General features: G+C 64.6%; 7 protein-coding genes across 7 annotated transcripts in view; 5 read left to right on the forward strand and 2 right to left on the reverse strand.

The window, feature by feature from the left end:
- Positions 1-601: 601 nt before the first annotated feature.
- Positions 602-2,671, forward strand: EMIHUDRAFT_231578 (hypothetical protein; the record flags this gene model as incomplete). Its single annotated transcript, XM_005783987.1, has 4 exons — positions 602-880; positions 964-1,428; positions 1,633-2,164; positions 2,247-2,671. 4 exons carry the CDS (start codon positions 602-604, stop codon positions 2,669-2,671), a joined length of 1,701 nt encoding a protein of 566 aa, XP_005784044.1.
- A 2,878-nt stretch (positions 2,672-5,549) lies between these two features.
- Positions 5,550-7,042, reverse strand: EMIHUDRAFT_442150 (putative histone H2A). Its single transcript, XM_005783988.1, has 3 exons — positions 7,028-7,042; positions 6,350-6,584; positions 5,550-6,110 (listed from the first exon to the last, which is right to left on the reverse strand). Exons 2-3 carry the CDS (start codon positions 6,572-6,574, stop codon positions 5,955-5,957), a joined length of 381 nt encoding a protein of 126 aa, XP_005784045.1. The 5' UTR covers positions 6,575-6,584; positions 7,028-7,042; the 3' UTR covers positions 5,550-5,954.
- Positions 7,043-7,291: 249 nt separating this feature from the next.
- EMIHUDRAFT_429671 (hypothetical protein) lies at positions 7,292-9,495 on the forward strand. The gene is made up of 8 exons (XM_005783989.1): positions 7,292-7,389; positions 7,475-7,601; positions 8,053-8,198; positions 8,478-8,552; positions 8,688-8,726; positions 8,799-8,879; positions 8,996-9,061; positions 9,181-9,495. The coding sequence occupies exons 1-8, from the start codon at positions 7,363-7,365 to the stop codon at positions 9,211-9,213; spliced, it is 594 nt and encodes a 197-aa protein (XP_005784046.1). The 5' UTR covers positions 7,292-7,362; the 3' UTR covers positions 9,214-9,495.
- A 3,152-nt stretch (positions 9,496-12,647) lies between these two features.
- EMIHUDRAFT_231583 (hypothetical protein) lies at positions 12,648-13,543 on the reverse strand (the record flags this gene model as incomplete). Its single annotated transcript, XM_005783990.1, has 4 exons — positions 12,648-12,707; positions 12,745-13,135; positions 13,214-13,330; positions 13,413-13,543. 4 exons carry the CDS (start codon positions 13,541-13,543, stop codon positions 12,648-12,650), a joined length of 699 nt encoding a protein of 232 aa, XP_005784047.1.
- A 617-nt stretch (positions 13,544-14,160) lies between these two features.
- EMIHUDRAFT_231584 (hypothetical protein) lies at positions 14,161-15,243 on the forward strand (the record flags this gene model as incomplete). The annotated part of the gene is made up of 1 exon (XM_005783991.1): positions 14,161-15,243. The coding sequence occupies one exon, from the start codon at positions 14,161-14,163 to the stop codon at positions 15,241-15,243; it is 1,083 nt and encodes a 360-aa protein (XP_005784048.1).
- A 4,127-nt stretch (positions 15,244-19,370) lies between these two features.
- Positions 19,371-20,906, forward strand: EMIHUDRAFT_231587 (hypothetical protein; the record flags this gene model as incomplete). Its single annotated transcript, XM_005783992.1, has 2 exons — positions 19,371-19,463; positions 19,656-20,906. 2 exons carry the CDS (start codon positions 19,371-19,373, stop codon positions 20,904-20,906), a joined length of 1,344 nt encoding a protein of 447 aa, XP_005784049.1.
- Positions 20,907-22,858: 1,952 nt separating this feature from the next.
- Positions 22,859-24,213, forward strand: part of EMIHUDRAFT_456248 (hypothetical protein) — a gene marked incomplete at both ends in the record, with an annotated part of 2,613 nt that continues 1,258 nt past the window's right edge. Inside the window, 6 exons of the mRNA XM_005783993.1 lie at positions 22,859-22,941; positions 23,068-23,095; positions 23,406-23,542; positions 23,707-23,815; positions 23,932-24,029; positions 24,119-24,191. Of these exons, the coding sequence (XP_005784050.1) occupies positions 22,859-22,941; positions 23,068-23,095; positions 23,406-23,542; positions 23,707-23,815; positions 23,932-24,029; positions 24,119-24,191 (528 nt within the window). The remainder of the gene's footprint in view (positions 22,942-23,067; positions 23,096-23,405; positions 23,543-23,706; positions 23,816-23,931; positions 24,030-24,118; positions 24,192-24,213) is intronic.

The raw sequence follows: 24,213 nt of genomic DNA on the forward strand, positions 1-24,213 counted from the left end.
AGAGAGATATGTGATTATGTGAGACCCTGTGTGCTGTGTGGCTGTGGCCTGGTCCGTGTGGGTGTGCGTAGCAAGTGGAAGATCGGTGCGCCCCCCGCCGGCGCCTCCGCTGCGCGCTGCCGGAGCCGCCGTGTCGCGTGTGTGCGACACATATAGCTGTGGCGCAAGTTTGTGTTTGAGACTTTGAGAGTGAGTGAGAGCCTCTAACTATCAAAGAATAAAAGATGAGTTTGTCCGTAGCGGCTAAAAAGAAAGAAAGAAAACAGACAACCCAAGAGAGGGATGGGAGGACGGCACGCCGCCACCACACAGGGATTTTAAGGAGAGGTGTGTGGTGCGCTAGCCGTCGCCCACCCTAGGGAGTCTGCCTCTTCCTATATCTCTCTTCGCAGTCTTCTCTCGCCGCTTCTCGCTGCAACCTTCATGCCACCTCGCGGTCGTCCCACTCTCGTCGTTCTCTCCCTTGTCATTTCCTCCTCTGTCGCGTCGTTCTCTTCTGCCTCGTAGCGGCTGTTAGGGACCCGTTAGTTCTTGTGCTTTTTCTTTCCGAGACCCGCACACCTAGCGAGCAAGCGGCACAGCAAAGACGTGAGCGGTGCGGATGCAGATCGAGCACGAGGAGGAGAGCCGAATGCAGATCGACGATGAGGAGAGCTGCGCGCTCGGCGCCACATCCTCGCCGCAGCCGTCGGACGCCAGCGCCACCCTCGCCACTGCGGCGCCCGCCCGATTCGACGTGACGCCCGCCGCCGCTGAATCTCCCGACGAGTCGCTTCCGGACCTACTTCAGCAGCACGCTGCAAATTTGCTGCAGCAGTTGGACGCTGAGGGGGAGATTCCAGACGGCCTCCCCGTCAAGGTTGGAAGGGACACGCCATCGGTGTGCTGCTGCTCTGCCGCCCCGCTCGTACACCTCCCGCCGCCACATATCAAACTGCTCATGCCCGCTCCCCATCCCAACAGTGTATCGATGCCGCGCTCGAGCACGAGCGCACTAAGGAGCCGCTCGGATCGATCCTCCGTCGGCGCGGGTCCCTTGACAAAAACACGCGGCATGTCACAAAGTGGCTGCCTGCGGTGCGGAGGCTGCTTGAGTGCGGCGTGCTGCATTTTGGCCCCGTCGGACCGACTGCGGAGCAGGCTGCGCTGCGAGAGCGGTACGCCGAGCTGGTCACGCAGTCGCGCCGCGCTCTCGTAGAGGCGAAGCTGCCTCGGCGTCGCGGAAACGGCGGCGACGTCAACGGCTCGCGGCCGTTCTTGGACTGCTTCGAGCCCGCACTCACCGCCGCCGTCCGCTTTCGAGCGGGCGACGCGAGCTCCGCAGAGCAGGCGGCTGCCGACTGCGGCGTCACGAAGGGGGCGGTGCTCTTCTGGGACGAGCAGCTAGAGTGGGCGGCAGACCCGGCTAAGCGGCAGCGCGTCTTCGCAGTGCCGCAGCCCTCTCGGGACGCGGCTGGCGAGCCGAGCGGCGTCGAGGCGAGCGGCGGCGGCGAGGCGAGCGGCGGCGGCCCGCCTGCCGCTGGAGCTGGAGATGCGGCTGGCGAGCCGAGCGGCGGCGAGGCGAGCGGCGGCGGCCCGCTTGCGGCTGGAGCTGGAGATGCGGCTGGCGAGCCGGCCGGGCTGCGCGATGAGGGGCAGCAGCTGCGCGAGGAGGTGCAGCGGCTGCACGCAGAGGTGCAGCGGCTGCGCGCAGAGGGGCAGCGCTCTGAGTCGCTCTCGAGCGAGCTCGAGAAGCTGCAGCTCCTCCCACGGCCAGGGCCGCCGCCCGGGCTCCCCCGCTGGAGGTTTGGGCCCGATACCGTTTGGGACCGGCCGGTCCGGAAGCACTGCAGCGAGATTGCCCTCGGAACGTTGGAGTTCGGCGCCGGGATCGTGACCTTTGAGCGGGACGAGATTCGATGGACCTTCTCCATGCCGGAATCCCACTCGTCTCACTGCTTCCCGTGGCCCTCGTGGACGCTGAAGCTGAGGACTGCAAGTCTCTGCTCCGCGTCCGCGAGCGACATCGACTTCGACCTCTCCCTGCGCGGCTTTGTGGACGTGCCGTTGGACTTGCGAGGCTACGACCTTTCCTGGGAGTTGTGCCGTTTTGCTCCCAGGACGTCGCCGACCACTTCAATCGGCACGTCCATCGCCGACCACTACGACCCCTTCTCCCAGCCCGGTGCGCGGCACTCCGCTATGCGACCAGCGCGCCAGCACACGCGACCCGCCCCTTCCGACGCTCCTTTCCTGTTGTTGCGCAGGCTCGGCCAAGAGCTACATCCGCCTCCGGTTCGACAGCAGCAACGACCGCCTCGAGGCGCTCGAGGCTGTGCCGAGGATTCGCGAAATTCTCCGACTAACAATTATGACGGACGACTGTGGCGGCTACTATTGGGGGCCCTTCCACCCGCGCGCGCAAGATGAGCCGTGGATGGCCGCAGAGCGAGAGAGGCGCGGACGGAGAGACGAGCGGTACGACCCGGCAGCGGTAGCGCGTTTGTGGGAGGAGGGCGAGAGGGCCAGAGAGGAAGCGGGAGAGGCAAGCGCAGCCGCGGCGTCGCAGCCGGCAGCGTCACCGCGGCAGGGCGCGGAGCCGGAGAGGCAAGCGCTATCGGCCTTCTTCGACTATCCGGCAGCGCAAGCTCTCGCCGGCTGTCAGGCCTCGTGGAACCCAGCTGGGGTCTAGCTGTGTCCTGTGATCCGTCGAACTTTTATGTACGTAAAAGAGGAATGCAGAACATCGGCCAGGGGAGGGACGACGCGGCCAGAAAGAGGTTAGCGTTTGTTGTTGTCTTAATTTCCAGCAACGACGAACGAGCAAGCAAACCCTGCCTAGACCGAGTTCGAGTACAGCTAAATAAACCTAAAGAGACCCACCCGGGGCTCCCCACCTTCGTGTGAGGGCCCGTGAACATCTTCAGCTTGAGAGAGAGAGAGTTTTGAAAACCAACAAGAAATCGCGACGGCTCACCCTCTACCTACCTACCTAGCAACACAAACAAACTCTCTCTCCTACCTAGCTAGCCAGCGCGAACTCGCCGTCTGAGCCTAGCGCAGCGCGAACTCGCTCTGAGCCTAGCGCAGCGCGAACCCGCGCACATAAAAGCTTTTGCGCAGCAACCCGCGGCCGGGCAACCCTCACAAAAACTTATTTTGAGTAGATAGTGCCGAGCTGGCCGTGACAGCGTTTTTGGTACGGGGTGTGGAGGGGGTGAGTTGACCAGGGGGTTGTGCGCCGGGCCCTCCTGCTCGGCTCCAGCCAGTAGACAAGTCTTGTCATCAACAGAGTAGATGGATCTGACCTCGGGGCCGATGTGACCAAGCGCTGGTAGGTACAGCGTGGTTTGACCTCACACCCATGGGCTTACAGTGTGCCGGCAGTCGCCGAGAGATGGGCCCAGGTAGGAGGCTCCACGCCACCTGACTCGCGTCGTGCCACCTGACTCTCGCCTGGAGAGGCCTCTTAGCCGAGGCACACGTGGCAATCGCCACGTGCGCCAACAGGGATTTCGGCCATTTTAGAGCCTTTTGCACAAAAATGCAGGTGGCTTTAGCCACTTGCTCCATGAGCAAAACAGTGCAAAAAGCACCTGGAGCAGATGGCTTACGCCGCCTGTGGACATGGGCAAAACAGTGCAAAAAGCACCTGGAGCAGATGGCTTACGCCGCCTGTGGACATGGGCAAAACAGTGCAAAAAGCACCTGGAGCAGACGGCTTACGCCGCCTGTGGCCATGGGCAAAACAGTGCAAAAAGCACCTGGAGTAGATTCCAAACGCCGCCTGTGGCCATGTGATGCGCTCGGGTGGCGCCAAGGGCTTCGGCCCCCTCCAAGCCACCTGCCCCGCCCCCCTCGCCACACGTGGAGGGCTGGAGCACGTGCGCCACCTGGGCCTGGGCAGGTGGCAACAGGTGGCTTCAGCCCCCTCCAAGCCACCTGCCCCCCCTCCCTCGCCACACGAGGAGGGCTGGAGCACGTGCGCCACCTGGGCCTGGGCAGGTGGCTCCAGGTGGCTTCGACCCCTCCAAGCCACCTGCCCCGCCCCCCTCGCCACACGTGGAGGGCTGGAGCACGTGCGCCACCTGGGCCTGATGGGTGGGCAGGTGGCGCCAGGTGGCTTCGGCCCCTCCAAGCCACCTGCATGCCCCCCCTCGCCACACCTGGAGGGCCGGAGCACGTGCGCCACCTGGCGCAAGTTTGAATTCGGAAACGGAAAATCCGAGCCACGGAAGGGCTGGCCTGCCAAACGCGAGCCTCCCCGCTCCTCCCCGCGCTGCAAACTGGGACTGTGGGGTGTGTGAAAGAGGGCCTGCGGCGGTCATCGGCGGCTACAATCAATGTCCGGCGTCGACATAAGCCTGGGGCTTCAACCCGGCCCGCGCGGGCGTTTGGTGTGGCTGCAAACGCCGCAGGAGCCGGTGGCTGCGCTGCTCACGCGCCGTTGCTGCCGACGCTGAGCAGTCTGACTCGCCAATGAGAAGACTGCCCGATAATACGCCATCACTCGATCCCCGATAAACCAGGCCATGCAGAGCTTTGTCGGCCTCGCCGACGTCGTGTGCTGGCTGCGCGGTAGAGTTGCGAGAGTGGATTGTGGAGGCGCGGCGGGGGCGGCTCGTGGTGCCGAGGCGGTGTATAGTACATTCCTATTCAAAAGAACACGCACGATGAAATTCCCGAAGTGACGCCCAGGTGGCGCACGTGCTCCAGCCCTCCAGGTGTGGCGAGGGGGGGCATGCAGGTGGCTTAGAGGGGCCGAAGCCACCTGGAGCCACCTGCCCGGGCCCAGGTGGCGCACGTGCTCCAGCCCTCCAGGCAGGTGTGGCGAGGGGGGCAGGTGGCTTGGAGGGGGGCGAAGCCACCTGGCGCCACCCGAGCGGTCACATGGCCACAGGCGGCGTTTGGAATCTGCTCCAGGTGCTTTTTGCACTGTTTGCCCATGGCCACAGGCGGCGTAAGCCATCTGCTCCAGGTGCTTTTTGCACTGTTTTGCCCATGTCCACAGGCGGCGTAAGCCATCTGCTCCAGGTGCTTTTTGCACTGTTTTGTCCTTGTCCACAGGCGGCGTAAGCCATCTGCTCCAGGTGCTTTTTGCACTGTTTTGCTCATGGAGCAAGTGGCTAAAGCCACCTGCATTTTGTGCAAAAAGCTGCAAAGGACTCGTGGAGGCACGTGGCGCTTTCCGCGTGTGTCTCGTGCAAAATCCGGCATTTTGTGGCTTTCAGGTGGCACGACGCGATTCAGGTGGCGTGGAGCCTCCTACCTGGGCCCATCTATGCAGTCGCCGAGCAGTGTCGCTCACACAAGCCGCAGCACAAGTGACTGAGGGCCAGTGAGGGCGAGCCCATCGCTGTGACAGCTGTGGCAACCGCACAGTAGGCTGTGTCAACTCTGCAGAGTGTGTGAGCAGCAGAGGAGCTGCTCTCCAGGCTTCTGTCGCAAAGAGCTGCATGCCACCGAAAGCGCTGTCGAGGCTCGCCGAGCGCGGCGCAGGTTGGGGGACACCGTCACCGACGAGCGCGTTGGACTTTTCACTCCGGTCAAAGACGGGCACACAGCCCGAATGTTTTTCTATTGTTACTGTTAACACTAGCAACACTGTCACTCACTGTTCAGCTCTTAACGTTAGGGGTGGTAGCTACCCAATGCAAGGGGAGAACACAGTGTCGGTGGCTTGCTGATCGGAGGGTCAAATACACGCACATGCCCAGACATGCCAAAGAGCAGAGTGTGAGGAGAGGAGGGGGGAGGACTGATGAGGGGCGGGGTGGTACAGCCTCACATGAACGACCCCGGCAGCCGTCTCGAAGCAGTGCGTGCGCCGTGGCGCCTCAATAGCCGGGACTACGAAACCGTGCGTGTAGCTGCGCCCTCACCCCGCCCTGCCGAGCCAGAACGTAGACCCCCCCCCCCCCACCCCCCACCACCGGGGGGAGGGAGTTCGGCGGGGGCTGCGGCTGTTGGTGTGCTCAGTCCTTGGCCGACTTCTTCTTGAGGAGCGACTTGTGGATGTGCGGGATGACGCCGCCGCCGGCGATGGTCGCCTTGATCAGCGTGTCGAGCTCCTCGTCGCCGCGGATGGCCAGCTGGAGGTGGCGCGGCGTGATCCGCTTGACGCGCAGGTCCTGCGGGCGGAGGCGGCGAGGAGGCGGCGGGCTCAGGGTTTGGCGGTTGGGAGCTGGCGGCGCGGTTGGAGCTGGCGGTGCTGGCGAGCCGCGGCGAGGCGGGCGGTGGGGGCGGGGGTGGCCGCGCGGTTGGGTCGGGACGGGGGCCACGGACGGAGGGGCGGGCGGGCGGGCGGGCGGGCGGCGGCGGCGGCGACTGGGGGGGGGGGGGGGGTGGAGGTTGCGAGGGAGGCGCCGGCCTTGGACGCGTTGCCGGCGAGCTCGAGCACCTCGGCGGTGAGGTACTCGAGGATGGCGGCGGAGTAGACGGCCGCGGTCGCACCGACGCGCCCCTTGTTGGTCACCCGCTGCTTGAGGTGGCGGTGGATCCGGCCGACCGGGAACTGGAGGCCCGCCTTGGAGGAGCGCGAGACGGACTTCTTGGCCTTGAGCTTGGCGGCATCACCCTTGACCTTGGACGACATGGCGGCGGAGCTGCGGGGGCGAGAGGGGAGGCGGGGTGGGGGCGGTGGGCGAGGGGCGGGGAGAGAGGGCAGGCGAGGGCGGGGCGACGTCGTGCAGGACGGGGTGGTGGGGTGGACGCAAAATGCGGCGGCTGAGCGGACACGGCAGGCGCGAGGCAGCCCCCCCCGAGAGGCGTGTGTGCGCGGGTGCGCTTCGCCAGGCTCGATGCGGTCGCGGAGTAGGAGTGGGCGCATAGGGTGCAAGTTCTCCCGGGGCCCGCGGATGGCATGGAAACTCACGGCCGAGGCTTTCATCGCGAGCGCGCGCACGGGCGCAGTGGGTTGACAAAGCGTGGCCGGAGGGGAAGATGTGGGTGCGGCCCCGGAGAACGCCGGGGAACGCGCAAACGTGTGGCGGCGGGAGCGCGTGCGGAGGGAGAGGGGGGAGAGGGAGGAGGATGTCGGGTAGCCCACCTGCTGCTGGCTCTGACAACCGGTCTTTTTCTTTTGAGCTTAGCCTTTTCCAACCGCGCGTTTCTTTTCATTTTGAGAGTGAGGTGTTTATTGTTATGAAATGAACTCGGGGGCACGGGACGCGGCACAAACGGGGCACAAACGCCAGGCTACAAAGACGGGGAGGCACGTAGTGACGCGTTTGAGCGTTTTCTCGCGTTTTATTTCCGCAAGAAGACCAGCTCCGCGGCCCTCACACCGAGGAGCCCGAACCCTTGCTGCTGAAGCCGCCGTTGTTCTTCTCTCCGAAGCCCAGTCTTCCGCCCGCACCGCCGGCGGGCGTGGCTGTCTCTACGATGTCTGATGTCAATCGCATCAAGAAGGTTCAGAGCACCCGCGCCGCTTGCGCATGCAAGCCTCCTCCCGCGCGGGCGCCGGTGCTGAGCGGCGCGTTTCGTTCGGACACAGGAGCTCAAGGAGTGCAGCAAGGACGCGCTGATGGAGAAGGAGGTGGTGTGGGCCTCTCTCGTCTCGGAGGCGAACCTGCTCGAGTGGATTGGAAAGCTCAAGGGGCCGGTTGGGACGCCGTACGAGGGTGCGAGCGCCGACCACCGCTGCCACCACCGCTACCGCTACACACACACACCAACCCACGCGGGAGAACGGGGCCGGGGCCGTGCTGCCGGAGTGCCCATCGCTAAAGCGGCCGCGCGGTCGGCTCTGGAGCAGCTCCTCTCTCTCCCTCTCTCTCCCTCTCTCTCTCCCTCCCTCTCTCTCTCTCTCTCTCTCTCTCTCTCTCTCTCTCTCTCCAGGACCTTTTTCTGGGGCCTTTTTTTCCGCCCCCCCCCCCCCCCTTCTCCTCTCCCCTCACGATCCTCTCCCCTCACGATCCCCTCCCCTCCCCTCTCCTCGCCCCCCGCCCCCCCCCACCTTCTCCCCGCCCGCGCGAGTCGCCGCCACCGGCAAAACAAACTCCCACGCGGCAGAACACGTCGTTTGCGTGACTGTGAGAGCGTGCCCCGCAGCCCAATGTCTCCTTTCCGCAGGCGGGGTCTTCATCGTGGACATCAGCTTGCCTAGCGACTACCCCTTCGTGCCGCCAAAGATGAAGTTTCGCACCAGGGTATGGCACCCCAATGTCTCCTCGCAGAGCGGCGCCATCTGCCTCGACATACTCAAGAACGAGTGGTCGGTGCTTCCGCACTTCCGAGACACTTCCTAGACACTTCCTAGACATACTCAAGAACGAGTGGTCGGTGCGAGGCACTTCCGAGACACTTCCTAGACACTTCCTAGACACTTCCCATACTCAAGAACGAGTGGTCGGTGCGAGGCACTTCCGAGACGCTCCCTCGCCGCCGCTGCCGCCCCCACTCGCACAGGGCCCTCGCGCTGCCGCGCCCGCTGCACGCCCCCGCCACGACCAGCTCACGAGCTCACGAGCTCCCGCCCTCCGCGCCATGTCCGACAGCCCGCGCTCACCATACGGACGGCTCTCATCTCGCTGCAAGCGCTGCTGTCGGCGCCGGAGCCTGACGACCCGCAGGCAAGCCCGACACTGCGGGACGCCCCCCCCCCCCCTCGCTCGCACCTTCGCCACATCCCTCGACATGGACATGTTTCTGCCCTGTGCCCGGGCAAACGAGTGGACTCCCGACTGTCGCTCGACGCGTCCACACAGGACGCCGAGGTAGCGAAGCAGTACAAGGACCAGCAGCAGGCGTTCCAGCAGAGCGGCCGCGTCTCGGCCACGTCTCGGCCCGGCCACACTTCGGCCTCATCTCGACCTCAGGCGTTCCAGCAGAAGGCAAAGTTCTGGACCGAGACGTACGCTGTCGAGAGCAAATGTGAAGCCGACACCATCGCGGAGATGGCGCGGGATAGCCGAGACACAGCCGAGATGCGGCCGAGATGCGGCCTAGATGAGAGTTGGTGGCGCCGTCGAGCACACGCGAGTGCGACGCCAACACGCTTCTCTCAACGCCGCAGGTCGAGATGGGCTTCCCGGAGGAGCAGTGCAGAAACGCCCTCAAGGCGGCGGCGGGGAACAAAGAGGCGACCTACAGCTGCAGCCGAGAAATGTAGCCACAAACGGGGAGATGGGCGAGAGGTAGCCCACAAGGTGGCGGGCGGGAACAACAGCTCCCCCATGGATTGCCCCCCCACGGCTTTAGGCAGCCGTGGCCGCTCTTATCGGGGACATCTGAGCCGTGTGGCGTCGATCGAGGGCCGGCGCAGGCAGGCGGTCTCGCTGGCGCGAGGGCGGCGCCGGCTGCAGCGGTGCCCCACGCGCGGCGGCTAATAACTCTAGAGTAGAATGGCGGGCTTCCGGCGGATCGGGAGACACGCGCGGACGGGATCGAGGATGGCTCGGAGAGTACTGTGTGTATGCGAGTATGCCCCGGGGCGGAGACGGATCGAGAGGGCGGGAAGGCGGTGTTCGCAGCGCAACCCCCGCGGCTCTCTTGAGCCTCTGTCCGACATGAAACATTCCCCTGCGCGAGGGTTGAAGCCCCCCCTGGAGGGCGAAGCGCCCTGTATCCTTGAGTCGCTCTCTCTCTCTCTCTCTCGCTGATGCGGCCCGCTGCGGCGCTCGTCTACCTCGCGAGCGTCGCCCGAGTGGCCGCCATCCAGTACACAGATACGTGCCGGCGGCGCGACTCCCCCCCCGCCGATCGCCCTCAGTGGGGGGAGACCGCGACGCCGGTGACGGAGCGCAGTTGGGAGTATCAACACCCCTGTCTCGCAGCAGTCTGTAACGCTCTCCCGACGCACGCTCACACAGCCCGTCTCACCGCGCGGGCGGGCAACGCGCTGCAGCTGAGCCACTAAACGCCCGGCCGGGGCGCATACCCATAGAGCCCCCAGTACCTCACTACCCCAGCGCCCACTCCTCGACCTTCTTGGGCAGCAGCTGGTTCGACAGGTCCTCTCCGTGGCCTAGGCAGCCGTAGTCGCCCTCGCCCCACGTAAAGACGGCGCCGTAGGCGGCGATGGCGAAACTTTTTTCACCTTCCGCCGACAGAGCGACGACGCGCTGGCCAGCAAAGGCCTCGATCTTCTTTGGCAGCGGCCGGTTCTGCTCGTCGCCGTGGCCCAACCGGCCAGAGTATCCCCAGCCCCAGCTCCAGACACTGCCGTCGGCGGTGAGGGCGAGGCTGTGGAAGCCTCCCGCCGACACGGCGACGACGCGCCGCCCCGCCAAGGCCTCGACCTTCTTCGGCAGCAGCTGGTCCTGCTCGTCGCCGTGGCCCAGCCGGTCAAAGCCTCCACCGCCCCAGCTCCAGACGGAGCCGTCGGCGGTGATGGCAAGGACGTGCTGCCACCCAGCCGACACGGTGACGACGCGCTGCCCTACCAAGGCCTGGATCTTCTTCGGCAGCAGCTGGTCCTCCCGATCGCCGTGGCCCAAACGGCCATCTTGTCCACGGCCGCAACTCCAGAGGCTGCCGTCGGCAGTGAGAGCGAGGCTGTGACTGGCTCCAGCCGACACAGCAACGACGCGGTGCCCCCCGAAGGCCTCGACCTTCTTCGGCAGCAGCTGGCGCTGCTCGTCGCCGTGGCCCAACCGGCCACGGCCTCCATAGCCCCAGCTCCACACAGATCCGTCGGCGGTGATGGCGAGGCTGTGGTAGCCTCCAGCCGACACAGCAATGACGCGCTGGCCAGCCAAGGCCTCGACCTTCTTGGGCAGGAGCTGGTCCTGCGTGTCGCCGTGGCCCAGCTTGCCTAAGCCTCCACCGCCCCAGCTCCAGACAGCGCCGTCGGCGGTCAGGGCGAGGCTGTGGCCATCTCCAGCCGAGACGCTCACGGCGCACTCGTCGCCCAGCGTAGAGGAGAGGCGGGTCGGTGTGTTGAGCCGCGTCACGCCCTCGCCGTGGCCGAGTAGCCCTGGTAATGCCTCCACGTCCTCCTCGTCCTCCTCCTCGCCCTCCGTTGCCGCTGATCCGCACGACGAGAGCCGCCCCTCGCCGTCGATGAAGACGCTGTGCATATTGCCTGCCGCCACCCTCGCCGGCGGGTTGGCCGCGCGAAGCAGCGCAGAATAGCACAGCCACCGCACGGCGCAGCTCTCGCCCTCGGGCTGCGCTGGCAGCTCGAAGCCGCGCTCTTGCGCCCACAAGCGGATGCCCTGCTCCGCGAGCGAGTGGAAGGGCAGCGAGACGGCCGCGACGCGAGCGATGTCGAGGGGGCTGTCGCAGCGAGAGAGGGCGCGCTCGAGGAGCTCCCTGGGGAGGTCGAGGAGGCGGGTGGGCGGCGGCGTGCGTGGCGAGGGGGCGGCGGTGGTGGCGGAGGCGAGGCGGCGCGAGCGGCGGCGCGGCGGGGTGGACATCGCGAGAAAAAGAATTTTACAACAAAACTCCCTCGCACAACACTGGGCACAGGACTGGGAAAAAGAATTTACAAACAGCTTGATGACTGCACTCCAAGGGCGACGGCTAGCGCATCACACTCCTCTCCTTAAAATCCCTGTGTGGTGGCGGCGTGCCGTTCTCCCATCCCTCCCTTGGGTTGTCTGTTTTCTTGCTTTCTTTTTCCAAGTGCTCCAAGGGCGACACGAGAATTTTAGAAACCTCCCTCGCACGACACTAGGCACGGGACTGGCGCGCACTGGCACTAACACAGGTACACCACGGGAGCCGCCTAAGCGACTCCTGCGAGGACGGCGAGGCACTTAGCTCCGTGCACTCGACCGCCCTCGCCGCAGGCAAGCTCATTCACAATCTGCTCTGCGATGGCCGTGTGAAGAATGAGATGCGCTGCTTCTGCATGTCGTGCGAAGAAAAGAATTTTGCGAGGGCGCCGTCATCTTTGGCTCACGCCAGAGCGCTCGTTGCTCCTCCGTCTCTTTGTATCTTCCATACTGCGATTATCAGAAGACACCTAATGGCGAATAATTTTTTTGAGCTAGCCTTCGATGTTATGAAACAAACGCAAGGCGGACACACACATGACGCATCGCTCTCGGGCCCACAGACATCCCGCACACCCGCCGCCCCCGCGCGCGCCCAACCCCGGCCGCCAGATAATTTTAAAATGCGTCTTGTCCTTTCGCCTGCGGAAACGTTCAGGGACCCCTAGATGTCACCCCGGAAGCTCCGACGAGTTGCCATTTCAGTGGGTCACCGCACTGCGCATCTTCGCAAGGCTACGCCGGACTGGGTGAGCCCCCCCCCCCCCCCCCCAACCCCGACCCCCGCCGCGCGCCCCCTCCGTCCCGGCCTTACGCACATGGCATTCACAACGCCTTGCACCCGGCGCGGCCGGCTCCGCCTCGCCTCACCACTGACCGCCCTGCGGCCCCTGCGCAGGCGTCGAAGTCGTTCGAGCGACGGGTCGGGTGTGGGCTGCTTCCTAGCCCCGTCACCCGCCGCCTGAGGCTGTCGAGAAGGGGAAGCCGGCCATCTTCACCCCCGACTCGGGCGGTCGGCGCCGCAGCACGAGTTAGGCGACGATGTGCAGAGGGGTGAGATGCTGGCACAAGTGGCTGAGGCGGCTGCCACGCTCTCGTCTGGAGATAGCGTCATAGCACCATTGCAGATGAATAGGACAAGTATGTAGGTCCAGGTCCAGGTCCAGGTTCAGGGTAGGTAGGTAAGAGATAGGAACAGGTCTCAGGTGTGAAGTACCCACAGTAGATTTAGGCTAGAGCCGTTAGGTTGCGTAGAGTCAGTTCGCGCGTCTTGTCTTTTGTGTGTCGCTACACGCAGATACTCTCGGTCCGCAAGGGGCTGCACATCGGCCAGAGGTGGCCGGCCTGGAGGCGCAAAGGGCTCGAACAGGCGCAGCTCGCCTCCATCTCCCGGCTGCCAGTCGCAATTGAGGTACAGAATCGCGGTGAGGCGGCGACCATTGCACCGGTTGCCGCTCCCTGCGTCGCAGGAGTTGTCGCAGTGGCGGACGTATCGCGCGCCCCCGCCCGGATAGCACGCCACCATAGCGTTGGACCTTCCAGTGATGCCCTGCAGCTGTTGGAGCCTCGGCTTGAGCTGATCAATGAGAGTATCCACGCGGAGAAGGTAGGAGGGCAGCGCGCCCTCGCTCCACAGCTCGGCCTCTTCGCCGTTAAACCAGCTGACAAGGTCGCCGCGCACGGCACTGTGCGTGTACGATGTCATGGCGCCGCTCCTTCCGCCCGCGAGCCGCGATGCCTTGAGCCTTCCCGCCTGTCGAAGCGCGCAAACCTCCCTCTGAAGCGCAGCGCACCTTGACTCGCCGAGCATTCCGTCCACGACACAGTGGTTGCTGTCGTGAAGCTGCCTTGCGATGTCATCGAGCGCCTGGTCAGTGATCCACCACCAGTACGAGTCTGGCGGCGCGAGCCTGGCGGCAAAGGAGAGCCTGCAGGAGAGTGCTCATCCCCGCGAGCGGCGGCGCCGATGGGTCACGGCTCGTGAAGACCCACTTGCTGCCCGCCTTCCTCTGCACGAGAGCGAGGCCCACGGCATCGGTTGCAATCGCATCACTGCGCAAGGAATCGGCCGGAGGGGTCGCTTTCTTCCGGTTGGCCGCGCGCTCCTTCTTCTTGTTGCCCATATGCCTCAACGGGGGGCACGCGCGTGATGATTGCGGTTGGATGATTCGTTACAAGTCTTCTGATAAACGCAGTATGGAAGATACAAAGAGACGGAGGAGCAACGAGCGCCCTGGCGTGAGCCAAAGACACTCCCTCCGTAGACACTGATCACACACGGGTGGGACAGGGTGGGTCACAACAACGAGGCACGAGAGCGTGCACGACAGAGCGACAACGCAGCGCACTGCCGTCCAGTCGGCGAAGGGACGACGGCTGCTGCGCAAAGTGATCAGTTCTAATGAATGTACCGGGGCCCAACGGATAGATGAATCCGGGGCACCCTCCGCTCGAATCCCTGGCCGGGGGTTCGAGGTGGCCCCCACCCTGGGGCCTCCCATCAAAGGGACTGCTGCAGAAGACGCCCAATCTTGCACACGTGCAAGAACCATACGTTGCCGGAATGTTCTTGTTTCTCTTTGGCTCGGCGAGCCGTGGGAGACTCAACAAAAAGAAATTCGGCGGGGATACTTGGCCGCCACACCACCGCGTTGACGCCACACCACCGGGGTGAAGCTTACAGACTCACTGCGCCCCTGAGTGCGGGACTGGGTGCGCACACAGCCGAGCGAACGCGCACATGCGCCTGGGAGTCCTCTGCGTCGCCGCCGTGATTGCCGGCGCACTCTGCACCCTCACCACCAAAGCCGCCTTCGAAACCAGCGTTGGGGGTGAGTCCTTTGCAAAGCCCTTCTTCATGGAGCTCGTCGTCGGGACAGCGATAGCGACCTCCCTGCTCGGCTCGTGGCAGCACCGGCCGCGTGCCGCGGCAGGCACGGTCGAGTGCTACCTTCCACTGCTGCCGCTCGCGGCTAGCGACCTGCTCGTCGGCATCTGCGACTGCCGGTCGGTGCTGCTCGCCCCGGCCAGCCTGGTTAGCCTGGTCAATTGCTCGATGCTCGTCTTTAGTGCCATGGCCACGCGCGCCATCTTGGGCTCGCGCTACTCGCGCACGGAGTGGGGAGGCATCCTGGCCGCCGCCGCTGGCGTGATCCTCGTGGGCGCCGCCTCGCTACTGCGCGGCGAGGCGGCGCCGAGCGGGACGGCGCCGCTCGGGGTGCTCTTGGCGCTGGCTGCGCGGGCGCTGCAGTCGGCGCAGTTCGCCTTTGAGGAGCGCTACATGAAGGCGGGCCGCTTCTCGCCGCTGCTGCAGGTCGGTGCGGAGGGCGCCATCGAGAGCGCGCTCTGCGCCGCGCTCGTCCTCCCGCTGGCGCATGCCCTCCCCGGCTCAGACCACGGGCGGGTCGAGGACGTCGGCGACACGCTGCGAAGCCTCGGCCGGAGCCCGACGCTCTGCGCGCTGGTCGGCGTCAACTGGCTCAGCCTGGCCGCGCTCAACCCGCTGAGCATGAGCATCGGCCTGAGGCACGGCTCGGTCCTGCGGGTGTTTGTCGAGATCGCGCGGCCCGCGCTGGTGTGGGCGGTCGAGCTTGCCGCCTGGACGCTGAGCAGAGGGCGGTACGGCGAGCCGTGGGCCGGCCCGCAGTCGTGCCTCGAGCTGGGCGGCTTTGGCATCCTCCTCCTGGGGCTGGCGTTCTATGTCCGTGGCGCGAGGGAGCGAGCGGCGGCGGCCTTGGGGGGCGGCGCTGCCGAGGGCCTTTTGCCAGGGGCGGGCCGCCCCGAGCACTCCGAGGCTGGGGTGCCAGCCACCGCACCAGGATGACATGCGGGTTTGTTGTTGTTGTTTCTTGAGCCGTTCGTCTAAGTGTTCTAAACGAGATAGATTGAATAGGAAGGCGAAGAACAGTCAGGCTCGGACTGGTCAACGCGCTGGCCATCTTTTTTTTCGGCGAGCCTCGCCGTGCCGCGAGGGCAGGGCAGACCCGGGGGGGCGCCGGCGGAAAGCGCGGGACGGCGCTCGGCGCTCGCGCCCGGTCTGCGGTCACTGGTTGGTGGTTGGGCAGAGTAGTCTAAGTTCTGAGCCTCGAGGCTTAACGGGTCTAAGTGTGGCTAGCCACGCTGCTCGCTGGAGTCCTGGAGTGCTTACGCGGTCTAAGATCGGTGCGAGCCTCTTACGCCGGCTAAGTCGGCCGTGGCACGGCCACACGGCCAGGGGTACGTGGCTGGGTTCACAGCGACTGCAGGGAACACTTGACGGTCGCGGCCTTCCGACTCGCGCCTCCGCCTCACTGGCACTATTGTAGCCCTGGCCGGTGCGCGTGCGGAGTTGAAGTTCCGGAGTGAAAATTCGAACGCGTTCTCTCACGGTGACCAAAAAATGTCCGCCTCAGAGGCACCTCCGGAGGCAGGCCGCCGCACGCCGGCGACACAGCTCCAGCTGTCGAACTGACCCGCAGCTCCTCTCAGAGCGGGAACTGTGACGAAAGTTGACTGAGGCGGTTGTCAGGAATCATCATACGGATCACATGGTGGCTCTCTCATGACGGGAGACCGCCCGACCACTCCTGGGTGGCACTGCCACCGGTGTCGCTCGACGTCCTGTCGACAGCGTGCCGACAGCGACACAGACCATGTGGGACGCGTCGAGTATCGACCTCTACTGCTTACCCAGCCTTCGAGTGTATCCTGGCTGTGGTCCCACACCCACTGGTGTCCATCTCAGGGACCGCAGGAGGTCATGAGGGTCGATGGGAGTGCCAACCCCACAATGCCTAAAAAACCCAGCCCAGTACGGCGCCAGCCAGGCGCCTCTAATCCCGATCGATCCCATCCTCATGCTCACAGCAACCGCCGCCTCAGCCTCGACAGCATTCTTGAGCGACGTGTCTAGCCAAACAGTTCTCACATGCTCCTCAAGCGTAATCAAAAACGCATGACGGTGAAAGAAGCCTGTGTGTGCCTGTCTCCTCTTTGAACGATCCGCGCGTGAGGTAGCATAGGGCCTTGTCGGCGGCGGCCACACTGCTTGTTGCGCCGCTTCGTTGCGATGAGCTGATCGGGATCGCAGAGAAGTGTATGCCAACCACCGCCTCGATCTTGAAGCAGAGGAACGTGGGCATCGCAACCGCATCGTCCGCACTGCCATCGGCAGCCGCGCCCGCCGCTTCGCCGCTTCGGGGCTCCTGTCGTTAGACGTGGAGACGCGAGGGTTGCCCCCCCTAGCTTGCCCCACCACCTCGTGTGTGTGGAGAAGTTTACCTTACCTTACCTTACCTCGCCGCTTCGCCGCGCCCGATGCTTCGCCGCAGGTATTCTTTCGGGTAAAGCTGGAAGTGTGAGGGTATACCGTCGCGTTTTACCCGGAATTGGCCTATGTGTCGGTTAAGTTCATGGCATCCGACCATACAGCGTCTAAGTCGGAGCCGGGCTCCGTGCGGGGGCTAAGTAGAGCGCTCGCATGCTCTGTGTAGAGGCTAAGTGTAGAGCGACCCTCTAGCCCTACTACCTAACCATTGCCCGGTCCCGCGCCGTCCCGCGACCCCCGCGAGCCGCGTCGGCCGTCGCGCGTGCGTCTCAGTGTCTCAGACCCCGTCTCTGCAGAACTGCACTCTGCTCTCTGCACTCTGGCCGTGGCGCGTGGGCCGTGTCACGCGGCGACCCGAGTGCGGGTCAGGAGGCCCTAAAACGGCGGGAGGGGTAGGGGTGCCGCTGTAGGGGTGTGGAGGGGTCGGGAGGGCGGGAGTGTGGACCGTGACCTAAAGCCCTCCACCGATAGAGGTGTCAGGCGGCAGGGCCCAAGAGGGCACTCGGAGGGGTGGGGGCTGCACGCGACGCAGCCACGCGTGCCATCGTAGCGGTCGCGCTGCGCCGCGAGCGACTGCAGCGCGACGAGATCACCACTGAGCAGGCAGTGGCCCTCCAGCACGCGCTGCAGCAGCGGCGGGCCCCGGTCGTCGCACAGCTCGCAAGGCCCGCAAGGCTCGCCGCCGTCGGCTGCCCACTGGTGAGGCGGCAGTACCATCGGAGCGTCTGGCGGCGCAGGCGGTGCGGGCCAGGCCGTCAGCGGGCTGCTGGTCGTCGACATCACGGCGGAGCGCGCGCAGCAGGCGGTGTGAGCTCCGTCGCGGCGCGGCTCTGGACGCGCGCACACTGTGTGGACCGTTTCGTCCTCCAAAACTTCCCCGGCTTTGGGAGGGGGGGACATGCAGGTGCCGCGCCAGACGGACATCGAGGGCATCGGCGGGCACTTTTGGTATGAGGCCCGCCCCTAGACGGTGGTCGCCCACCGCGTGGACCGCCTTGCGGCCAGTTTTGTTTTGGTTTGCGTGCTCGTTCGCCGTGCGTTTGTGTAGCCACCCGGGTTCTCCGTGTGCCTTCGGGATATTGATTCTTCTTCTAAACTTCATACTTCCGCCTCCCTGGTACGGCCGGGCAGCGGGCACGTGCGTGCCGAGCGGGCTCCTGTGGACCGGGTGGGCTCCGACGTGGAGCCCGCGGCGCGAGGACGGCGCAAAAGGGCGCGCGTGGCGCGACTTGGTCGGCGTGCGCCGCACGGTGCGGCGGGGGTGTCCCCGGGACTTGCGCCAAAAGGGGCTCGACGGGCGTTTGGTACTTGTCGTATGACCGGCCGGCTCAGAGGCTGCGGAGGACGCGATTCGTTGCGACAGATGGAGCCCTTGGAGACGCAGGCTGTCGCCGCGCGAGACAGTCGCTCCGGGCAACGGCGGCACCTTGTCATGTGGCGAGTCCCTGCAACACACACCAGGACTGTGAGTTAGTGCGTGCCCGGGTGTGTGAGTTAGTGGACCGGGTGGACCAAGCTCCAAGGCAGACGCCGAGCTTCACTTGGAAGCGCTCGAGGACGAGGACAACTTCATCATGTACCGCGACGGCAAAATCTCGCTGGTGGGCTAAGCATGCTCTGAGGAGCGCAGTGCGTGCGTGCGTGCCGAGCTTGCTGCTTGTGTGCTCTTTGGCGGGCAGAGATGCCCGGCTTGCTTGACATATATGACAACTAGCCTTGACGGTGTGTTGTAAACCCGAGTCTGGTCATGTGCCCTTGGGGGGTTCAGCCCCTCCCCCCCTAGCAGTCTGAATCTCGTTTTGGCATCTCGTTTTGGTTTTGGGGGGTGTCCAGACCCCCCCCCCACCCAGAAGCTACGATGGGCTTATTTGGGCAGGGGGTACCGAGCGTCGTGTCAGCGATCTTGGAGGCGCGTAGGCGGCGAGGCGCTGGCTTGGCCAGGCTTCCCCTCCCATAATCCACCCTTTGTTGCTAGCTGGGCAGACAATTTATCCAGACGGCTGGAACTGACCGGCAAGAAAGGTTAACCTCGAGGGCTTTGCAATCGAATTGCGGACTCAGGGCCGGTGCTTTGACGCAGCATATTGTACTTCGAGGTAGTATGAACTCAGAACGGCCCCCCGAGAGCGCCTCTTCGACGCCCACGGGTCCCAGGGGTCGGAGGGGTTGCGAGAGGGCCTTGGCTATTTTTTGTTTGAATCCCGGTGGCCGTTCGAACATGTAACGTGCGTTCCACGTGCCCGTCCCCAGCAAGGACAACATGCTAGCCCAGCAGGCCGCTCCCACCGCCGCCCGCGGCGTAGGGCAAGGCGGCAAAGGGTGGCAAGGGCGGCGGCAAGGGCTGGCAAGGGTTGTGGCCGTGTGGCGCACCAGACGCAGACCCACTTTGCGCCGCCGCCCTGCGCGGTGCGGTGTGTAGAGTTCTTTCTTCTTGCGGTGTGTGTGTGCGTGTGTGTGTGACTGTGGCCACCTTTTTCTTATTAACGACGAAGGCGCTCTCAAAAAAGAAATAGTGGAAGCCGTAGGTAGGTAGGTAGAAAGGTGAAGAACAGCGAGACGTGCCGAATTTTTTAAACCGAGAAAAAACGGCATCCGAGGGGGAACGCGCCGCCACTTCATTCGAGCACGGACGCGCCAGGCGAGGGATGAGCAACTACCACCAGTTCCGTGGCACCGAAAGGTCTGCGTTCTCCCGCTGGTCTGCGTTTGTGCCATCTCACGTGAATGCTTACTTTCAGGTTGGCACACGCTACACAGATGCCCTGGAGTCACTCGGGTGGGCGGAAGGGCGCGAAGCGGTCATCCTCAACTCGCTCCCAGAAGCTGTCGAACGTGAGCGCCGATTCGACACGAGATGGTACCAGCTCCTTCGACGGCAGGTCTGGCGAACCGGAACCACTTGGTCGCCTCTGATTTCGGCTCAGGTGCAGGAGGACGCCCATCAAAAGGAGATTTCCGACTGGCGCGGTGAGACACCGTGGCCGTGCGGCACAACCGCCGCCGATGGCGTCACGCGGCTTTGGTTGGGCTTCTGCCGCTTCGTTTGGCAGCTGCCCATCTCCAAGTTTGACGCTCCATATTCGATGCTCCTCAACATCATCGGGGGCGTCCTGCCCGTGGTCTTTTCGTCGCTGATGTCGTTCACCATCTTAGCTGTGCAGCAGACGAGCCGGGTTGACGACACGGCGGGCGATAATGGCACGCCATCTCGCAGGCCGGATCCCACCGTTTGGGGCAGCACGCTGGGCGGCATCGGAATCTCAAATAATGCAAAGCTGGCCCTCTTGCTGTGCAGCATGGCGGGCGTCGCCGCGCTGCGGGTACGGCTCGACTGGGAGTACCAGGAAAACTTGCCAATGAACAATGTCAAGGCCAACATACGCACCGTCCTGCAGCGGCAGCTTCTCAAGCTCAATGCAGAGGCGAATCAGCGGAAGTTCAGCCGGGAGGACACGAAGACGAAGCGAGCGGCCGCGCGGCTCACGCCCTCGTCGTGTTCTCAGACACTCGACGTCATGGTCCACGAGACTGTCTTTAACCTCTGGGGCGGCTTGTTCACGCTCGTTCAGTTTCCCACGTCCATGCTCGCATCGCTGGTCTCCGGCTACGTGATGGGGGATTTCTTTGGCATCGAGATCGTCTCCATCTATGTGTGCTCCCACCTCGTCGCACTGCTCTCCGCGGCGCTGACCGGCGTGTTTTACCTCTGCCCGCTGCTTGAGCTCTCCATCCTGAAGACGCAGTGGAACGTCCGTTACGGCTCCCTCGCCGGAGCGCAAATTGCTCACATCCAGACAAGGAGGTGCGACACTCCAGAGGAGCGTCAAGCGTTCAGCGAAGCCTACGGACAGGCTGCATTCGTCTACCAGAAAAGGGCTTTCCAACTCTTTTTCATGCAGCTGACGATGCAGGACGTAGTCAGGGCGCTGGACGGACTCGTCCGCCTCATCGCCTTGTTCATCTTGGGTAGCCTCGCCATGGACCCCGGCGCGCAAGTTTCTGCCGGCGTGTTTGCCGCGGGGGCGAGCCTCATCTTCTCCGGCTTCGGCGAGGCTGAGCGCCTCGCGGGGACCATGAGTTCCATCCTCTATGGCACTGCCGCGCTCGTGTGCTTGTCCGACGTCTTCAATGAGGGAGCGCGGCCCATGAAGAAGGCGGCCCTGGTGACGGACGTTATCTAGCTGAAGTAAGCAGACCACGACGTTATAGTGCACGAGGACGTTAGTCACGGCCTCCCAGAGCTGCGGTGTGAGGAGACTGGACTTTCGATAGGGGGTGTCCAGCCTGCGTACCGCTTGAATCGAGGCGGACCTTCCCGCACGGAGGATTGCGCGCGCTAAGGCTTCCGCTGTGTGGTGGTCGGGAGGCGGCCAGGGCTCATAGAACATCGTCCGAAAGCCCCCAGATTGGCACCTGTGCCTCTCTGGACAGGGTGGCCCGCCACAACGACCCCTGGAATTGCGACTCGCCGCTTTCCTCCCACTGTGAATTTGTGTGAGCTCTGTGCCTTGATCTGCTATGCAACGAACTTACAACATACACACAAGAGAGACCATCTACCTTTTCTCCCAGTAAGCTAAACGTACGTACACACACAAAAGTTGCGCGGGAGTAAACGCCGCCGAGCCAGCCTGCTGCCGGCTCGCACGGCAGCCTCAACTTCCGTACAGTCAACATTTTGTCGCTGCGTGCTCGTGGCGAGCTGTGGCGGCGGTCGAAGTTGGCCCAGATTCGGTGACGAGCGCCGGACGATAGTACCGCCTCTGTTCGCCCTGTGGTCAGGCCAGGCTGCAGCAGGGGCTACAATACTGCCAGTGCGGAGGCGCGAGAAGGAAGCCCGCGACCGTCAAGTGTTCTTCCCCCCCGGGCCCGTCATTTTCGGGGGCCCGTCATTTTCCACAATCGCTGTGAACCCAGCCACGTAGCGGGTTCGACCTGCCGTCAGTGTGTGTGTGTGTGTGTGTGTGTGTGTGTGTGTGTGTGTGTGTGTGTGTGTGTGTGTGTGTGTGTGTGTGACTCACTCACACGACCTGCAGAGAGGAGATGGCTAAGCGGGATCGCGCAGGCGCCACCCCGTCCCGACCAAAGAAGTGCGAGGTACTCGTGCTGTTGCCATCCCAAACTGTCCCTCCTCTCTCTCGCTCCCGGGCGGCCTGGCCCCCGCGGACCTCGCGGCTTCGCTTCCTTGGCTTTCTTTGCCCCCAGCACATTTTGGACCAAAATATTTACCAAGCTAAAACTTGGAGCACTTGGAGTGCTGTGCTAAAACGTAACTTGGAGCACTTTTGGAGTGCAGTCATTAACCTTACCGCACACACACAATCGCACTCTGGCCATCGAATGACTCCGAATGACTCACTGTGTGTGCTAAGACAGAATCTCCGCAGACAGCCAAAACGGGCCGTGCCGCGTTGTTGGTGCCTTCTCAAGCACTAGCATCCGCGGGCGCCGCACTCGAGTGGGCGGGTCACATCTATGTGGGCCCAGTGCGCACTAGGCGCATATGCTAGTGCTATCCTTTCCTGCCCTATGGGAGGCAGAGGGATGGGGGGAGGGGGGAGCAGAACTAGGTGGGGTGAGACTGGGGAGGAACTCAAAGGTCCTCCATGGGGGTGTTGGGGTCCGGCTTGTCATCGAACAGGTCGAAGTCGACGCCGGTCCCGCCATCGCCGCCGACGCCGTCGCCCTCGTCCGCCTCGGAGGCGGAGGTCGTCGGGCGGGGCGCCTCGCCCGTCGCGAACCTGCCGCCGAACACGGCGTCGGCCGGCGCCGAGGCGCCGGCAGCCGTGATCAGGTCGGCGATCTTTCGGTCCCTGCCGGCCGCATCAGCTCGCGAGCACCAAAGCCACTTGCGGCATTCGCCAGCAATCCCTGCTGCACACCGGAAGCGAGCGGTCCGGACGTCTGGCGGCCACTGAAGGCAATCGCACGGTGGGGGAGGCGGCCCGCGTGTTACGTACGTCTTTGAAAAGTGACACCGTCGCTATTTTACCGGTCGCCGAGTGAATTCGGACCCGCTCGAGTCGCTGCGAGGAGCCCTCGGGACTGCCCTCGCCGGCTCTAGCAGTGACGCACACACTCGCTACTGCTGACTAGTCGCGCCGAGGGCGGAGAGTGACTCACACGCAGCTTAATGAGTCAGCGATGCAGCTCGCACAAGGGCGGCAGACCCGAGGGCAGTGAGTGCGGTGGCGGCGACGGCTGGTGGCCCGTGAGGTGCCTCGGGCGGGCTGTCGGCACGTAACACACTTGTCGGCGCTTCCGTCGGCGGTTCCGGTTCTGCGCTCGCTGGCGACGGCGAGAGGGACACCGGGTAGACCCGGCGCGACCGTGTTGGCCGAGGGCGGCGGCAGCGGGCGCGACAGAGCTGGTGCTGCCGCGTGCAAGACGGCAGCGACGCGCGGCAAGCCGCACGCTGCCATGGGCGAACCTATTTTGCCGCGCCGGGACGGCTCGTAGAGCTCGTTGGCGAGCCAGTCCCGGGCGACCTTCGTCGCCACGGAGCCCAGAGGGACCGTGGCGTACACCAGGTCACCGAACCCGCTGCCCCCCCCCCCCCCCCCCCCCTCCTTCCCACGACCAGCTCTCGCCCGCCCACCGCCCTCCCGTGCCATTTCCTGCCCCGCCCTTTCCGCGCTGCCACGCACCGCCTCACCACCGCCATTACACCCTGCCCGCAGGTGGCGGGTGCGCGCGCGCTCTTCGACCGGTGGACAGAGTGGGAGCCGGAGGACCACGCCTGGACGTCCTTCGTCCGCCTCGAGCTGCGCGCCAATCAGCCCGACCGCGCGCGCGCCGTCTTCCAGCGGCGCGCCGCGTGCTGCCTCTCCCCACACCACCACCACCACACCCCAGCAACGCGCCGCACACCCGGCGCCGGCCGGCTGCGCGGCCGGGCGCGGTAAAATCGGCTCTGGCGGGCTGCTGGCCAGCCGAGCGAGGCCAGTTGAGATCACGCCCCCCCCGCGCGTGGCCTCGCAGGTACGTGGCGTGCCACAACCTGCCGCGCGCCTGGGTCAAGTGGGCCAAGTTTGAGGAGAAGCAGGGGCAGACCGCCAACTCGCGCGCTGTCTTTGAGGCCGCAATGCAGGCCTGGCTTTGCCCGTGACCAGCCGACATCGCCCGACATCTGGCTGACGCACTCGGAGCACCGAGACTCCCTCGCGAGCACGTTTCCCTCTGATTGCGCTGCCCTCGGCCGCACAGGAGATGGACGAGCGCGATCACGGCGAGGCCTTCTTCCTCGCCTTTGCGCAGTTCGAGGAGCGAGCAAAGGAGGCGGAGCGCGCGCGCGCCATCTACAAGTACGCGCTCGAGGCGCTGCCGCGCTCGCAGGCAGCCATGCCCGCGCGGCCAGCCACACTTTCCCGCTCCCCCCACGTTTATTTCTGAGTTGCGTTGCCTTCTTCTTTTTCCTATATCCTACCCAAAAACTTATATCCTCCACATATTCCCACCCCTTCTCGGTATGTCCCACCCTAAATTCCG

This window comes from Emiliania huxleyi, assembly GCF_000372725.1.
Source record: "Emiliania huxleyi CCMP1516 chromosome Unknown EMIHUscaffold_174, whole genome shotgun sequence".
Taxonomy (NCBI): Eukaryota; Haptophyta; order Isochrysidales; family Noelaerhabdaceae; genus Emiliania; species Emiliania huxleyi.

Excerpts from the sequence above, each read along its gene's own strand:
- EMIHUDRAFT_442150 (XM_005783988.1), bottom strand. The coding sequence starts at position 6,574 with ATGTCGTCCAAGGTCAAGGGTGATGCCGCCAAGCTCAAGGCCAAGAAG. Across the intron at positions 6,111-6,349 it reads TCGCCGGCAACGCGTCCAAG|GACCTGCGCGTCAAGCGGAT; the intron begins GCCGGCGCCTCC and ends CTCCGCCCGCAG.
- EMIHUDRAFT_429671 (XM_005783989.1), top strand. The coding sequence starts at position 7,363 with ATGTCTGATGTCAATCGCATCAAGAAG. Across the intron at positions 8,727-8,798 it reads AGTACAAGGACCAGCAGCAG|GCGTTCCAGCAGAAGGCAAA; the intron begins GCGTTCCAGCAG and ends TCTCGACCTCAG. Across the intron at positions 8,880-8,995 it reads CCGACACCATCGCGGAGATG|GTCGAGATGGGCTTCCCGGA; the intron begins GCGCGGGATAGC and ends TCAACGCCGCAG.